Source organism: Camelus bactrianus, chromosome 17 (genome assembly GCF_048773025.1).
Source record: "Camelus bactrianus isolate YW-2024 breed Bactrian camel chromosome 17, ASM4877302v1, whole genome shotgun sequence".
Classification (NCBI taxonomy): Eukaryota; Metazoa; Chordata; class Mammalia; order Artiodactyla; family Camelidae; genus Camelus; species Camelus bactrianus.
The window spans coordinates 28,872,744-28,889,936 of record NC_133555.1 but is presented as its reverse complement, the minus strand read 5'-3'; the positions used below and the strand labels follow the sequence as shown (position 1 = coordinate 28,889,936).

At 37.1% G+C, this 17,193-nt stretch overlaps 1 protein-coding gene across 3 annotated transcripts in view; it reads right to left on the bottom strand.

The window, feature by feature from the left end:
• Window positions 1-17,193, bottom strand: part of ERC2 (ELKS/RAB6-interacting/CAST family member 2) — an 875,964-nt gene that overhangs the window by 612,953 nt on the left and 245,818 nt on the right. For all 3 annotated transcript variants that reach the window (XR_012499973.1, XR_012499974.1, XM_074344641.1), the window contains exon 4: window positions 12,399-12,473. Coding sequence is in view for 1 of the 3 variants with exons in the window: in XM_074344641.1 (XP_074200742.1) it covers window positions 12,399-12,473 (75 nt within the window). In the remaining 2 variants the exon portion in view is untranslated. The remainder of the gene's footprint in view (window positions 1-12,398; window positions 12,474-17,193) is intronic.

Genomic DNA, 17,193 nt, shown 5'->3' with positions numbered 1-17,193 from the left:
GCCAACAACACTATTTTAAATCCCAATCCATCCCCTCCCCATTTCTATGAGGTACACATGTAGAAGACAGTAGCTTCTATTTTTAGTTCACCCAAGTTACTTTTGTGAGTGTGTTCCTAGCCTTGCTAATCCTATAATCTAAGGTTGTTATGAGAATTAAGTAAGTGAACACGTATACCATCTAGAAGAATACCTAACACACAGTAGGTGCTCTATAAAGATTACCTTCCTTCCTATTTCTAGCTGTAGCACATAGCTGTTTCTTTTTGTCTATCTGTTCAACTTCTCTTCCTCTCAGGAACTACATCTCCCCAGCTCCCTGTGGTTTCAGTGGGTTTTCATGTCTGACCCTCAGTGGCAAGCACTATGGATGCTCAGGACACTGACTGATCCAGGGGTGAACTCATTATGCCATCAAAACCAATCAGAAATCTTTAAAGGGACTGATACAAATTCAAGGGCCCTTCCTTCTCCGAGATTATGAATGATAAGAAAAATATGGGCCTGTGGCTGGTAGTGGCTTTCTTTGATACCAGGTATTAAGAATCTGCCTGAATGATTGGGCCCTTATAACATCATTTGAACAGTTAGATACAGCTACATCTGAATCACCCACTCTCCAGAATACCAAAATAGAATAGCAGGGTTTTGGTCACTTGTAACCAGAAGAGTATAATACACAAGTAACTGTGTGAAAGAGAACAGCAAAATATAGTTAGATGTAATATTCTTAAAGAATACAAATAGAGAAGTCAAAAATGGGCAAGACCACCATAAAAGAGGCAAGAAATCTCCAGGAAGCACAGGATGCGATTATGAGGTGTGGAGTTGAATAACATTATCATAGAGATTAATTTTTTTCCAGTCAGAAGTAATAATACATTCAAAGTCAAGAGCACTCAATATGATGTCCAGTACATAATAATTAGTCAACATAACTTGAAGGAATAAGAATATGTATCAAGGAGAAGTAAGGACAGATTAAAAAGTATAGATCACTTTCAGTTGCAGTGGAGTCAGAAATGAAAGGAAGGTGAGGCTGAATGATAAGCAGTCCTCAGAATCAAACTAGGAGTCTGTACTTGGGTCTGACTAGGAGTCATTTATAAGCTGGTAAAAAGAAGGCAGTGAGATAGCCTTTGGGCAGTTAATAATAAAACCAGAAGCCAAAGTGGAAGTTAAGACAGTAAAGATCATGGTTCATCAGCCTAGTGGTGAAAGAATTCTTAGACACAGTCGAGAATCGGGTATAGAAAAAACAATGGAGGAATCATCAGAGAAAGATGGATAAAAATCATGAAAAAGTTGCATACAATAAGAAAGAGAGTCAAAGAAAGGTTTAAAGAGACTAAAGACTAAGAAGAAAACCAGGATATCACTGGTGACATATGGGCAATTTCAATGGAGTTGAGTTACCTTAATCAGAAACTGAATCCCAGTGTTTTAAATCCCATAGAGTCAGGGGTGATTGCTGAATCATTCAACAACCAGCACTGCACTGGGCAAGAACCAACCAGAACAGATTCCCTCTGGAGCACTGAAACCAGGTTTGGGAAGTTCTCACAGGGAGAGGTTAACTCTTTAGTTGCTTGATTTGGGAATCAAAGGGTAAGGGCTGGAGGGGTACTCTGAGGGTTTGGGGCAACCATACAAGTGTTTCAGTGTTTTAACAACCAGATAGTTGTTCCTATGCCACTCAACTGAGTATCAACCCAACATAGAAAACTGCCTCAATTAATATTAAGTACTTTGTAAGTTCCTTCAGTTGGGGGAAACAAATACATCAAAAGATTTTTATACTTATGTTTTCTTCTCCATTTATGTTAAAATATAAATATATTTGTATCTGAATATGTAGAAAGGAACAGCACAGTACAGAAGCAATGTTTCTCCATTTTGGTATTAAAAATGCAGTTAGGCTGCTCTCCCTTCTGAGTGAAAGAGCCCACACTCTATCTGTGGAGTGTGTATCTCACAGAATAAACCTACTTTCACTTCTTAAAAAATGCAGTTAATAACAGCAACAGCTAATGTGTACTGACTACTAATGCAAGCACTGTGCTAGAAAATCTCATTTAATCTTCCCCATAAACCCTACGAATTAAGTATTTATTTTAGCCATTTTACAGGTTGGGATACTTACAAAAAGGTAAACAACCTGACTAAGATTTTCCCTTTTGCTGAAATAACTTTCTAGGCCCAAGATAGCACCACTCTTGGCCAGGGTGCCATGTCAGCAAAACAAAACTTGTAACTTTCATGTCCCTGTAAATGTTCCACTTGACCAGAAATGCAGTATATCCAGTCAGCCAATCCCCAAACACTAAGGTAACTCTGGGCTTTATACTTATTTCGTTATTCCTTCTCAACTCAAACAAGTTTGCCTGTGTGGCCCTAGCCATTTAGATACTTGCTATTTTTCTCTTCCTTGTTCATTATCCTACAAGAGCTTCCTGCCCTCCATTCATTTTGCAGTTCTCCAAATGGAGACAGTCTGCTTCATGATAACACTTTATGAGGTGTTTGTTTGTATCACCTGAATTGTCTTCTCTGATCATTTTTTAAACACCTTTAATAAACTGGAAAGGTTCCCTCCACATAGCATTCCCTTGAATAGGAGAGAGAATGCCACATCCTGAGACCCTGCTGTCCCCAGGACAACCTTAGGACAAACTGGCTTCAGAGAAAATGTGCCACCTAGAAGCTGGGCTATTTTGGTCCTTTCTTCCACATAGTACTTTTAGTCTTTAAAGATCACAGAGCAAGGTCAAAAGAAAATAGTGAAGAGGTTGGGAAGAGAGGAAAGGGAGGAAGAAATTTCAGAAACTGCTTCCAGATGAGAGGGTAGCCCCTTGGTATGTGCAGCCTGCCCTCCCAAAGGCTGGATCCATGACGTCTTTCACAAACATCTGAGAACAAAGAGGGCTTGAATTCCCAGAAATTCAGTGAAATATTACTTTGCAAAATTGTGAATACATTTCAGGGAATAATAAAAAAAAAAAGGACATTTGACACTTCTTATTCTCTTTGAATAAAAAAGCTTAAGCTTAAGGCTCTTTGGGAAAAGATCAGTAAAGAAGCTCTCCTTACTGGTCTTTTAGCAACCTGGTCTAGCTCTTCCCATTCCTTTTACCACCCTCCAATGCTCCCAACAGCCCTGGTTTGGGGCCTCATTCTTAGGATCTCCAAATACATCGCAAATCCTTCTATGTTCAACAAGTTTATCTTACGGAAAAAGCAACAGGCGGCAGAGGAATTCAGGCCACCCCAAGTCACCAGCGTGGCCTGAGGGATGTGGAAACTGGACCATGCCTTAGGGATGAGGCATGTGACAGCTGGTACACTGTCATTACTGAAACTTGAAGGGGGAAGTTCACTTGAGGCCTGTGGTTGACTTCTCAACCCTGCTGGCGGGGGGCGCACGCCAATAGGAAATTGCAATCCCTACATAAACAATAAGCTGGGAACCTGAGTACCAACAAGGGAGAGGGCAAGGGCTGCTGGCCTGGGCAGGGCTGGCCAAGATGGAGCAAACAAAGCAAAGATTTAAATTTTGCAAGAATGTCATGTCAATTCAGACTCCCCCAGCAGGCCCTTTGAGAGTCAAGATTGCCAGTCACCAAGCCTCCAGACTTGGTAGAATTTTTAAAGCAGGACATTTTGTTCAATTCCTTCATGAATCAAATGAGAATAGTGAGTGCTACAGGGATAACTGACTTGCCAAGGGCCCAACAGCCAGGAAGCTAAGTCCCCTAGGTCATTTATTATGCCACAGGCCTACTGGGAGTTGCTATTTTCACCACTCCCACTCGTTTCTCATTTCAAAGATGCTTTTAAAGTCTTTCCACATGCAAATTATGTGTGTATTCAGAGCTAAGACTCTGCCTGAGGTAAGCTTGTTATATTCTCTCTCTTCGGTGGTCCTTGCTCAAAGGTACAACCTCTTTTTTACAGGTAAAATTCAATTTCCAGACTGAAAGGGAAAGGATGGAGAAACAGAGAATTCCTTGAGCATCTACTGTATGCCAGAGTTTTCCCATGCCTTAATCCATTTTAATTTCCACCACAATCTTACAGGGCTGGTATCATGGTCCCATTTCACAGAAGGGAAAGCTATTCTTCAGAGTAGCAGTAAGCAGCAGAGCCAGATTCTCAATTTCCATAAACAATACAATCTTTTCCCCTTTGGAGCCTTTTCAGTTTAGCAAAAGAAACTGGAATAGAAGAAATTGTGAATGCTTATTAAGCTTTTTGATAGGTGATTTTTTCTTTCAGAAAACGTATTATTGTTTTTCCTAAATAATAATTCCTGATTATTCCTAAAACATGAATGCACATTATTGAAAACATAAAAATTTAGGGGGAAAAAGAAGAAAAAATCCTTTATAATCTCTCCTTCCAGAGTTAGTGTCAAAATCTGGGTACATTTTTTCCCCAAGCTTTTTATTCTATACTGATAAATACAAATTCTTTATGTATCAACAATATTAAGACTCTGCTATAACCCTTGTCTTATTTCAGCCAATGTTACTGTTTTATTTATTGGGGGATAAGTTGTATGTAATTGTGATTTTAATTTGCATTACCCTAATGACAAATCATGTTGAACATCTTTTCATGTCCTTATTGGCCATCTGTATGTTTTCACTGGAGAAATGTCCATTCAAATTATTTGCCCAATTTTTAATAGGGTTATCTTTTTATCACTGAGTTTTTCTTCCTTTATTTTTAAATGAACTTTTTAATTACAGTAAACTATACATAAGAAAGTAGCCAAATCATAGGTTTTCAGCATGATGAATTATGATAAAGAAAATACACTTGGGTACATAAAAATTATATCATGAAATATATACTTGTACTCCAGAAGCTTCCTTCATGCCTCTTCCCAACCTAGGGTGTCCAGAATATTATTGAGAAGAAATGATAGTAAGAGGCATTCTTGTCTTGTTCCTGATACCACAAAGAAAACTTTCAACATGTTACCATTAAATATATTTGCTGTAGTTTTCTTGTAGCTACCTCTCATTGGATTAAGAAAATTCTCTCCTTCGAAGAGTTTGCTAAAAGCTTCCTTTTTTTTTTAGCATGAATGGATGTTGCATTTACCAAATACTTTCTCTGCATTCATTGAAATTATATTAATTTTTCTCCTTTATTCTATGTTGTAAATAACATTGATTGATATTCAAATATTAGTCCAACCTTGCTTTCCTGGAATCAGCACAACTTGGTCATTGTCACTGGATTAAGTTTACTAGTATATTTTGCATTGACATTTATGAGAGAGACTGCTTATAATTTCCCTTTCTTGTAATGGCTTTGTCGGGTATTGGTATCACGGTTATACCAGCTGCACAAAATGAGATGAGACATGTTCCCTCTTTTTCTATTCTTTGGTATAGTTTCTGTATGATTAATATAGTTGTTTCTTCAAATGTCTAGTAAAATTCATTGAAGAAGCCATCTGGGCCTGCAAGGGTTCTGAGGGTTTTTTGTTTGTTTGTTTTTCTTGGTTTGGTTTTTAGATTTTTTTTTTTTTAGTGGTGAGATTTTGAGTCATAGAAACATTTTGTATAATATAAAGGACTACTCAGATACTCTGTTTCTTCTCACATAGTTTTGATAAGTTGTGTTTTTAAAAAAGTGTCTAAAATTGCAACTGTACTATCATGAGGGTGTTAATAAAGTCTCTTCATATTTTTAACATCAATAAGATTGATAGTGATGTCCCCTTTCAATCCTGACATTGTTTATTTGTGCTGTCTATTTTTCTCAATGATTCTAACCAGGATTTATCATTTTTGTTTATCTCTTTAAAGAATCAGGGTTTAGCTTTGGTGTTCCCCTCTGGTACATGTTTAGTTTCTATTTCATTAATTTCAGCTTTTTTCTCTACTACTTATTTTCTCCCACTTTCCAATGGTTTCATCTGATCTTCTATTTAAACTTAGTCTTCTCTCAGCCAAACTGAATGACCTGCTTTTCGCCAGACACTTCTCATACTTTCCAACCTCCTTGCCTCCGTTCCCACTATTTATAAATCATCCCTGTCCCCACTATCAAAATTATGCCATTTTTCCCAGGACCTCTTCAAGTGCTACCTCCTCCCAGAAGCATTCTCTGCCCCTGTTTTATTTGATATCCTCTGAGTCTCTGCAGCCCATTTTGCATTCTTAGGTCACTATTTAGATCCTAGCTTATATACTTCCTTCCATTAGCCCTTAAAGACTGAGGGCTCACTTTTTCTCAAAGACCCACCACAGTGCTGTGCACAAAATAGCTGCTTGGTAAACACTGGTATTTGTAATTCAACTTCAGGAGTTATATTCACACAAACTAAACCTGCTTATAGCAGGAATTATTGACTAGCAACTCAAACATTTAGAGTCAAATGCATATAAAAAGGAGTTTGGGCAAAAAAAAAGAAAGAAAAAGTCTCACTTAAAAAAAAAAAATCTTCCTTGCTTCTAAATGACAACCATATATCATCCAGAACTTAACATTTAACTTGACATTTTGCTTTTTCTGGCTATCACTTAAAACCCACATTTTCCCCCTTATTTAAGGGACCTAGTTAAATGGGATAAGGTTTTTTTTTTTAAAGTTGAAAGATGAGAAGATGAAATTTCTCACGAAAAAAATAAGCTAAAGGATAATTTCTGGTATCGTAAATGGATAGTGCACATCAAAAACAGGGCTTTGCAAGTCTAAATGAGTTACGCTCCACACTGTTATAAAGTCTTCAGGGCAGGCCTTAAAACTCAGGGGCAAGGAAATGGCATATATGTTGGCTGTAGGGTACATATTTGGAGGCTTATCTGGAGGACTGATAACGTACATGTAAAAAGGATGAATTGTGCCTTATAGCACAAAGTACAATATCATACCTTTCCAAAAAATATCATAGACCTCTCTAGCTCTCATTAGTTGCCTCAACCTGTTCTATGATGCAAAACTCAGTGCAAATTTCCAAAGTAGATGTAGAAAGAAAAACCAGTTGAACTTACGGACTGTCTTTAGTAAAAGCAGACTGGAGGAGTAGAGAGTATAAGAACTACAGAGAAGAAACCTGTGTTCAAATCTCAGCTGCCAACCTACTAGCTATAGGACCTTGGGCTGGTTGCTTATCTTCTCTAAATCAAGGCTTTCTCGTCTGTGAAATGGGGCTAATTATGCCTACTCATGGGTTATTATATGTCAGGTGCTTTGTACTCAGGTCCCCATGTGTGCTCACTGGTGTTCAGGCTATAGTTGTCACTGGTGATACAGGTGTAGTTTTGTTGTTATTGCTGTTATTCTTTTTAATAGCCACAAAAGATGTCATGGCATATTTTTAAGGCCTAAAAGCCATCATAATGGCTGATAGAAAAACTAGGCTTGACAAAAATTTTCTATGAACACATCATCTTGAAACAAGAAACAATTCTGAGTGCAGTGTTTAAACTCAAATAAGTAACAGTTCAAACGATGGATGAAATAAACCTAGGTAGGCCCTAAAGCCAAAAAAAAAAAAACATTTCAGCCAATTCTAGGTATTCCTGATTAGATCCCAGGCCTCAAATTAAAATCATACTGGGAAGTGGGATGCATTCAATGGCCTAAGTTTGGATTTGAAATCTTTCCATTCCTAGCTATGTAATGTTGGGAAAAGCTGCCAAGTAGTCTTTGCCTTCTCCATATTCCAGTGTATCCTTCCCATGCCTGGTGAAACTGAATTGGCTGAATCTGACCAAATAACAAGTTATCTTTTAAGGAAAAATTAACTCAACTATAGGTCAGTTAACCCCATGCAGAAGAATAGAAGACATCCGCCAGAACACAAAGACAAGGCTTGGTTTTGGCTTTAATGACAAAAGATCAACCTCACCACTGGAGTTTAGCACCTGAATGCGAATTCATATTCTTTCAACAATAGCACATCCACAAAACAGCAATTTAGTCATGCTCAATCTTGAACTGCTTACTACTCAGTTTCCATAGAAAAGCTTGGTGGAGACAAATGTTATACAAGAAGAATCACTCTTCTTGTGACATACAAGTGCCCTGGCTGGTCGTGTGACTAGAAACTCAACTATTTATAATCCTCACTTCAGTTGCCACAGAAATATTGGCACATATTCACATTATGGCCCTACCTTCTTAATCCACTTTAGTTAACAAGTTCACCAGATCAAGTATGCTTTCTGTGACTTTTACTAAAACCCTTGTATCACTCATCTATATCCCAAATTCTGATGAATTTAGTGTTAGCATAATGTTTATCTTGATGAGTGAGTGTCATTTAACTCATTAAGCAAATGAGAATTAGGGGATTTCATGCTTTTTCTTTCAGCCTAAATTAAATTTGGGGGTGTTAAATTTGGAGTGAAGTTTTATGCTCCATCTCAGTAATTATCATTATTCTAGGGTTGGTTTGTTGGGGGGGGAGTGCATTTTTTTTTTTCAAAACACAACTTTCTGCCTGTCCCTTCCATCTGCGATTATTGGCACTGCTTGCTGTAGCCATTTTGCTCAGACAGGCAAAAAGGGGCTGTCTGAATACAGAACTCATGTGAAGAAAGCCAAAACAAGAGATGGAATGAGAGAAAATGGGATCTGTTAACATCTGAGTCCCAGGACCAAGCTGTGCCTGAAGCAATACCCTGTTTTTTTCCAGTTAAGTGAGCCAATACATTTCCTTTAGGCTTCAGTCATTTTGAAGTAGATTTTCATTCACTAAGAAGTTTAAACAAAAAAAATTTTGAGATTATTTGACAAGTACTGTCATTACTGTAATTCATTTTCTTAAAAAAACAAACTAGGTACAGCTTTATGAATGAACCCAAGAAAGTGAAACTTTTGAACATCATGTTTACATTAGGTCAAATTTATAACAAAAGTAGGTTAAAAACACATTCTTTTAAAGGAACTAACATTAAAGAAAGAAAAAAGGGAAAAAGCCTTTTAACAACCATTTTTATTGACAGTTCTCTATAAGAGCAGAAAAGAGAAGATTAGTAAAGAAAAGGAGAAGCATTGCAACATCTACAAGAAAAGTAATTTTTCTGAAAAACACACACAATGTTCTAAGTGCAAACCTGGAACATACCTGCCAGACCAAATCAGGATTAAAATTAAAACTTGGAGCTTCCTGCAAGAAGATAAATCACAAATAACTTCATTCACTTTGCTTCCTTTTATTTTCATTCAGGTGACTTTAGCCCCCCGGCTCAACTGGCTGGCAATAGTTATGATGGCTTCAAGAGAGCTGTCCCAGCTTTTGTGAATGCAGTTGGCCCTCCCCAATGGTCATCCCACTGAGACACATTTTTCACAACTCTAAAAGCCCAGAGGGATTAAAAAAAAGAAGAATAAAATAATGCCATTTGCAGCAACATGGATGGACCTGGAGATCATCATTCTAAGTGAAGTAAGCCAGAAAGAGAAAGAACGATACCATATGATATTATTCATAAGCAGAATCTTTTAAAAAAAAAAAAGGCGACACAAATTAACTTATCTACAAAACAGAAACAGACTCACAGACATAGTAAACAAACTTACGGTTACCAAGGGGGAAAAGGGATGGGAAGGGATAAATTGGGAGTTCAAGATTTCCAAATACTAACTACTATATGTAAAATAGATAAACAACAAGTTTCTTCTGTATAGCACAAGGAACTATGTTCAGTATCTTGTAGTAACCTATAATGAAAAAGAATATGAAAAAGAACATATGTATGTATATGTATGACTGAAACATTGTGCTGTATACCAGAAAATGACACACTGTGCACTGACTATATTTCAATAAAAAATAAAAACAAGGACAAAAAGAGATTTTTAAAAAGTTTAAAAAATAAAATAAAAGCCCAGAGGGGTGCAAATAAATCTACTAGAACTACCAGACTGTGGTTCTACAAGTTCCTTAAATGAGCAAGATTTCACAGATTTTCACAACAAACACCTTTCTTAAGTAGATGCAAAGTATATTTTTGGAGAAGATGGGTAGCAAGAATCTGACCCTCAATTTCTCTAAGAAGCAAGGGAAAAGGTATGGGTAACTTCTAAACCCTTAATTCATGTCATCTGTCTGAAACTACAGGTCCAGTTTACTCTAGGAGAGCCCCTTTAAACTTTAGGTGTGCCAAGGCATTAGATGACACTGATATTTACCCAAAGGTGTAACACAATTGTGTCTCAAGTTCCACCCACAAGGTTTAAGGGTCAGTTCTATTTGGTAATCAACCCCAAGGCTTGCAAAATATGGCTTTCCAACATTCCCTCCAATTTCATAGACATGAAACGTACAAAATTAGAAGAGATCACAGCTTCTGTCACAACCTACACACATGACTGAGAAGATGACCAGGTACCTTCATAACTCAATTTATGCAGGTTGAATATAGATGATACTGGGACCCATACTTCTCCACTGACAAAACAGAAGACAGTGCTTTGTAAATTAACAAGCACCCAAAAGACAACAGAAAACCTCCAGAGTCAGTTCCCTGACAAGTGTATTGATCATCATTTGTCCTAAAAATGTGTTCTTCTACAAATCAGCGTCATTGGCACCCATTAAAAAGAAACTCCAGACTCAATTTACCGATAATATATGGATGTGAATTTGCCCTAAAAATTATGTTGTTATGCCTTCTCTTATAAATGGCCTAAATGAGTGTTTATTTACTATTTTTTGTTTTCTAATAAAAACATGATATTAGGAAGAGAGATCCATACACAAAATTTATAAAAGTCACTAAAAAGTACTAACTGTCTTTGCATAGAGACCTTTACCAGGAAAATACCCACTGCACTGGGTGAGATGTCATTCCTGGTTTCTCCAGATTCGGAACTCATGCTTTCTTTTTTTTTTTTTTTAAAGATAATTTGTAAATAGATTTTATATGCATCCTTTATTCTATTACTAATTGTGCTAAGAACTGGGGAGGGAGGGAGGTATGGAGGTAGGTGGATGGGGAACTGAATGACTCTTTGCAAAAAAATAAAATAAAAATTTTTGTCTTTTTTATTTTCTTTTCTAAGCTTTAGCCAAGTTTCAAGTTTGGTTCCAAAGTGAAGTGAGGATGAAATCTCAGTTATGAATCACTCCCCCACATGTGTAGAATGGTAAGTTTCTTTTCAAAATAAGTTAAAATTACACAAATTCATAATGAATTGATGAGTCAAAATTAGCAATTATTTTTTAATCATATTGGTATTTAGTCCCTTTGATAATATTTTTCAAACTAATTTGCTGCAAATGTATTATAAGTGCCCTGAGTCATGTAACCTCATTTAGGGGACATAAAGTTTTAAAGTAAATGTTCTACATTATTTCCACAAAAATCCACTTGGATGAAGACACTGTCATTGACCAGAAAAAAAAAATCCCAAGTCAGAATTGTACATGCCAAGAATTCAGTAGTTCATATTAGTTTCTTTTTCCCCAGGACTTGGGAAATTTTTGGCAGACAACTTAAAATCATGTGCTACAAAAAAGACAGAAAAATCATTATCCTATCAGCAAGCTTCAGACTTCTTTTGTAGGCTGATGGTGACTAGCGAACTCTCGAATGTTAAGCTTATAAGTAGAATAATCAGACTGCAAACATCATTGGCATAAGTTTTGTTTATTCTTAAGATAAATACTATTTGTTTCCTTCTGGCAAATACTGGAAGTAAAAAGACTTTAAATTTCTAGACACTGACAAAGCAACTGGGTTTCATTTAGATTTGTTTCTTAATCATAGTTCAATGGCTATGTCATCATTATTTACCTCATTATTCTTTAAATGCTCTAAATCCATCCAAGAGGATCTTCACTTCTTTCAAATACTGTATCTCTATTCCTCCACAGCTAAATAAAATACCTTGTGAATATTTAATAAGTAACCATGACTTCCAGACTTAGTTAGGAGAAAATACCGGAGTCATAGGAAAGTATTATTCTTTGAAAAGTAAACTTTGCTGATAGTATAATTTTAATTATTTAAAACTTCTGTTGCATTAAAACAACTTCTGTTTGCCAAATCTTAGTTTCTGAAGGTGTCTTTTCATTATAATGTGAATGTGAGGAAAAGAATTATTCTAGCCTTAGAAATTTACTTTCAAAGCACACACAAAACCTCCCTTAGGGTTGAAATCATTGGCTATGCCCTGGAAATAAATCCAGCTCCTTTCAGCCAAGGGATACTTGAGCCTTTTATTCTTTTGCCCAGATAAGGCATCCTATTTAAAGGGGCAATAAATTAAATGCACTGGAGAAGGCAAAGAAATCCAGAAGAAAAGCACCCACCAGGGTGCCTAGAGAAAAATACAAGGTTAATTTCATGTGTTTATGTTAGGCACCATCAAGTTTAGAACAAACTCCAAAGGAACAGCTGTTTTTGACAAACGTGAACAGCTCCTACCTTCATTTCAATGACAGTCTGGAGAGCCTTCGTCTTGGCTGGCTCCGGCTGAAGTTGGCTTCTTCGGTGTAATTCCTGGGGAGGAACACGATAGAAATAAGCCTGACGGTTCATCCTTCCATTATACCATGACCTTTACACAGGCATCACACAGCCCACCAGATTCAGGTTCACTGTGCACAGACACGAAAAAGCCACAGGTGCCTCTTCCCCCACCCTCTTTAGCATCCCTCCTGCCTGGAGCCCTGCGTTCCGGTGAAAAGCTCCTGGCACATGCGCTATTTCTGAAACTTCCATCAATAATTAACGTCAACTGTGACAATGCCAGCAAGTAATCATAGTCCAAATACTGTTCAACACTGGGGCTGTTGCCCAGCCATCAAATTTACTAAATTACATTACTCTGTGCTCCCAATACAAACATAGCAAGAAAACGGAGAAAAGAAAATGACTAACGTGGTTGCAAACCCGCTGCACGCATGGCATTTTGCTACTGAGGTAGGTTTGAAATGAGCAATTTAAAACATTTTCAGTACAACTGTGTCACTTTTTGGAGTGAACTGATCTGATGAAACCCTGTGAATCTCTTGTTTCCTAATTTACAGTTTCAGTCCTTGTTCAAAACCACATCTGTGTGTGATATATTTATGCACTCATGATGCCGAAAATTAAAACTGGCATTAATATCAACAGTGTTAGAGGGGAGACAAAAATGGTTAAAGCCAGATGTAGACCCAAGTACTTCTTTAGCTAAAAAGAAAACAACATAATTACAATTTTAAGCTTCAAGACTCACTTTTCACATGCTTCTTCTCAAAAAAACAAAACAAAACAAAAAAAAAAACCAATTCTGTTAAGACTCTTAAAGGTTGCCCTTGGCAGAAGAGATAAAGATAAGGTTTGTTCAGTTCATGTTTTGATTTTCTTAATAATAATTATCAATGGTTTTATGAACGTAGCCAATGACAGGAGTAAACAAAAGTGCTCATGCATGTCCATGCTGCTGAAACAATTAGTCACCTATGGATTAATTCCATTAAGATTTATTTGACTTAAAAGCCACCTATGGATAATTCCGTAAGATTTATTTGCCTTAAAAGCCACCTATGGATAATTCCATAAGATTTATTTGCTTCCAGAAAAATCACTGAAAGTCAACATGGAGGAGTTCTAGGTCCTTACATTTCATTGGACCACGGGTATTTTTAAGAAAAAGAAAGAAAAGAAAAACCTTAGGCATTAAAGAAGAGGACCAACTATCATTTCTGGCTTTTTCCAAGTAAAGACATTAAAATGAACCCTACCTCCACCACTACCATCTACTATCATCATCATTTCATAAAGATAGAACATATTAATATAAAAATTGCCAAAAGAACAAAATCAATAAAACAACCAACAAACAATAAAAGACAGTCCTTCCCTGGGTCCCAGGATGAGAAAACAGACAACTTTTCACCTATATCCTATTACATTGTCCTTATCTGCCAGCAGCCCGAGAGGACTTGGTCATGGACCATAGTGCACATGCCTAGGGACCAGCACTAGAGAATTACTGCTACAGCTCTGGACTGTAACATTTTTTCTTCTCAAAGTTGTCATTGGCACAAATCAGAAAATCTGTGCAAAACTACCTCTCAACCTTCAATTTGAGAAAAATTAGAATTGGTGCTTCCTCATTATTCAAAATGGTATCACATCAATTGGGACATTTTCTCCCTAACATATCCCTGGAAGGGATGGAGTCAAGTATTAATGAGCCTATTTTATAAATAGAGAAACAGAAAGAGATTCAGTGTCCTTTCAGAGGCCCTGGACTGCAATGACCTGACAACACAGGTCATTTTGAAGCTCTGTGCTGATGGCAGAGATTTTCTGAAGGAATATCCTTAAAAGCAACTGTCTTTTATTGAACATCTACAATGTCCCTGACACCACTTGTCTCTGTCAATCCTCAACACTACCCTGTAAAGACTGACCTGTGTGGTGAGTCCAGTGGACTCCTGGTAAACATTTAACAACTAGCACCCACCATGGCCAACCTCAAGCTACTGAAGTGGCATCACTGAATGCAGAGTTGGGCAGAGAGTTGCAACAGCACCCCATCATATGGTATTTCCACCATATGGACAAAACAGATAACATCAAGAGCATAGGTCATAAAGTAATGTAACAAAAATTAGGAAATTATCGGTTTTTCATACAGTTTCTTTAATCATGAGTTTGTATTTGTAACATCAGCTATTACAACAAGTTTCCAATATTTGGTTTTCCTAGGCCAGTGCAATCCAGTTCTAGCACACCACTGGGGGTATCATGTGAGGACTTCAACCTTAAAAAAAAAAAAGAAGCAACTTAACCCTCAACATTACTTCCAAGATTGCTGGAGTTGACCAGACCAATAAAAGTTCATAGATGAGAAAACAGAAAGTAAGTCACTTGTCAGAGCTGTTCCATAATAAGTGGTAGAAGAAACACATTTCACAGGTCACCATTTCTGATACCTTGTGGCACCAAAGGCATCATAATTTTTAAAACTAAGAATGAAATTCATAATAATTTAATACCATAGTCAATCTGGTTCCAAAATATAAATCATGATAATTTGAGGGGAGAGGTTAAGCTTATATAAAACACATAGAAATAATCAAGAAGCAACTAAGCAACACAACAAAAATAAAAACCATAGGGCAACGACGTGTGCCATTATAATTTCTGCCAAGCCTGAAAACATTTTTAAGGGCAAACATGCATTAACAAAACTAAAGTTGTAGCAACAGTTTTACAAAAATGAAAACAGAGTCCTCTTTGCTATAATTATGCAAGTTCTGTTATAATACAAACCAGCTCAAAATCCAGATTGGACCCTTACCCTCTGTCACTCCTTAAATAATAAATAAATAAAAGAATATCCAATTACCCAAGAATTGTAATTTTCCTATCCTACTACGTTATATTTCAATCAATGTTGACTTCATAGTTTCTGAGGTTCACCTTAATTCCTAAGGTATCAGGTAAGTGAAGATTATAAGCCATATGCAGACTTCACAGATTGTCTGAAAGTACCATTCCAGATACTTTATCCATCTCTTGAGATTCAGGATCTTTAAACTGCTCACTCTGTCTGTGGCAGAAAGGACCAGTTGCCCAATGAAGATCTGTGCTCCTCTTCAGTACTGCAAAGCTATTGCTCAGAAGTACCACCAACACCACCCTTGTATCCAGATGGGGCCATGTGACTTATTTCTGGCCAGTGGAATATGGGTAAAAATGAGGAACTCAACTCCATAAAAAGTCTCCTACCCTGTCCTCAACTCTCTTTTCCTGTCTGCTGACTATAAGTAAAGGACTCCAAGACCCAAGAAGATGGCATAACCTAGAGATAAAAGGAGAATGGGTTTTTGAAATGCCATGTAAAAAGGCTGCTGAACACCCACATTGGATGGTGGTACACAAGAAAATAAACTTCTAATAAGTTAGCCTCTGTGCTTTCAGGCTTTATCTGGGGAGAACCCAGCTGTCTTTGCTTTAACTACTGCAATGGTTGGAAGGAAAAATAATATCTAATTAGTCCTGTATTGTTTGCTGCTTTTGAATTACAAAACTAATTTTAACATGTGAGTGTTATCAAACAGACAGCAAGATGAGTTGGTTGCTGGGTGTTCCAACTATCCCTAACCATCTGAAAGATGCACCCATTATGCATTGATCTCAACTAAAGAATTTCCCCAGGAGTATCTGATATACGGATGAGGAAGCACAAGATTTAACTTACTCTGGAAGTTTTTAAATGACAGTATTAAATCATCAAGTGCAATGGTTCTAGTGCTTTTCTGGGTCACTGATCTCTGTAAGAATCAGATGGAAAATGTGGATTCTCTCCAGAAATAGACAAAAAAGCAAACATAAACAAAATGGTATACCATTTTGGCTGGTTCACAGGGCCTGGCCCAGCATCCAAGAAGTTCATTTTTGAACCAGACTACAAGCTAAAAAACACTTATTGAGATGAAAGAGCACCATATGGGAAGTGTGGAGTCAGGACCCTATAGTTCAGCCTGAGACCTTGGGCATGCCCCTTCCCATCTCTCATCTATAAAATAAGAACCTTTACGAGTGGGTTTCTAATGGCCCTTCCAGGTCTGAGGACATCCATTTCTAATAGCCAGATGATTCTGAAAAGTTCATCTCTGGCTGGTATTTCTAATTACACCCATTCTCAATTTTTAAAACAGAATAAAATTAAAAGAAGAAAAGTAGATAGCACAATGACACTGATACTGAGGTTATGTATTTCTCTGTAATTTCCCGACTAGGTTGGCCTTAGCTGGTTTAAAATCGCCAGTTCCTCCAGGTGATCAACATGGAAATTTACCAATAATCCATAATTCTGAGCATGAAATCTCAAGTGGTTCATCGGGATGACATTTCTTGGCAGTTAATGAGAATCTAAAGTCTACTGAGTTAATCTGGATGGACATTAGCATCCAAGATGAGCCTGACAGAATAATGTCTGCACATACCATATACTTTCTTCAGTAGACAAAAAAAAAAAAAAATCAAAACTTAACTTTCTATCCAAAAGTAACTTCTTATTTTTACCTGACTTTTCTGCCTTACCGTTCTGGTAATCTCCTGCTGTGTAACAAAATCTCCCCAAATTTAGTGGTGTTAAACAATTTTATTATGCTCATGAATTCTAGGTCAGTAATTCACAAAGGATAAAGTAAAGAAGGCTTGTTTCTAAGGCATGATATCGGGGGCTGGAACAGCTGGAGCTGGTGGATCTACTTCT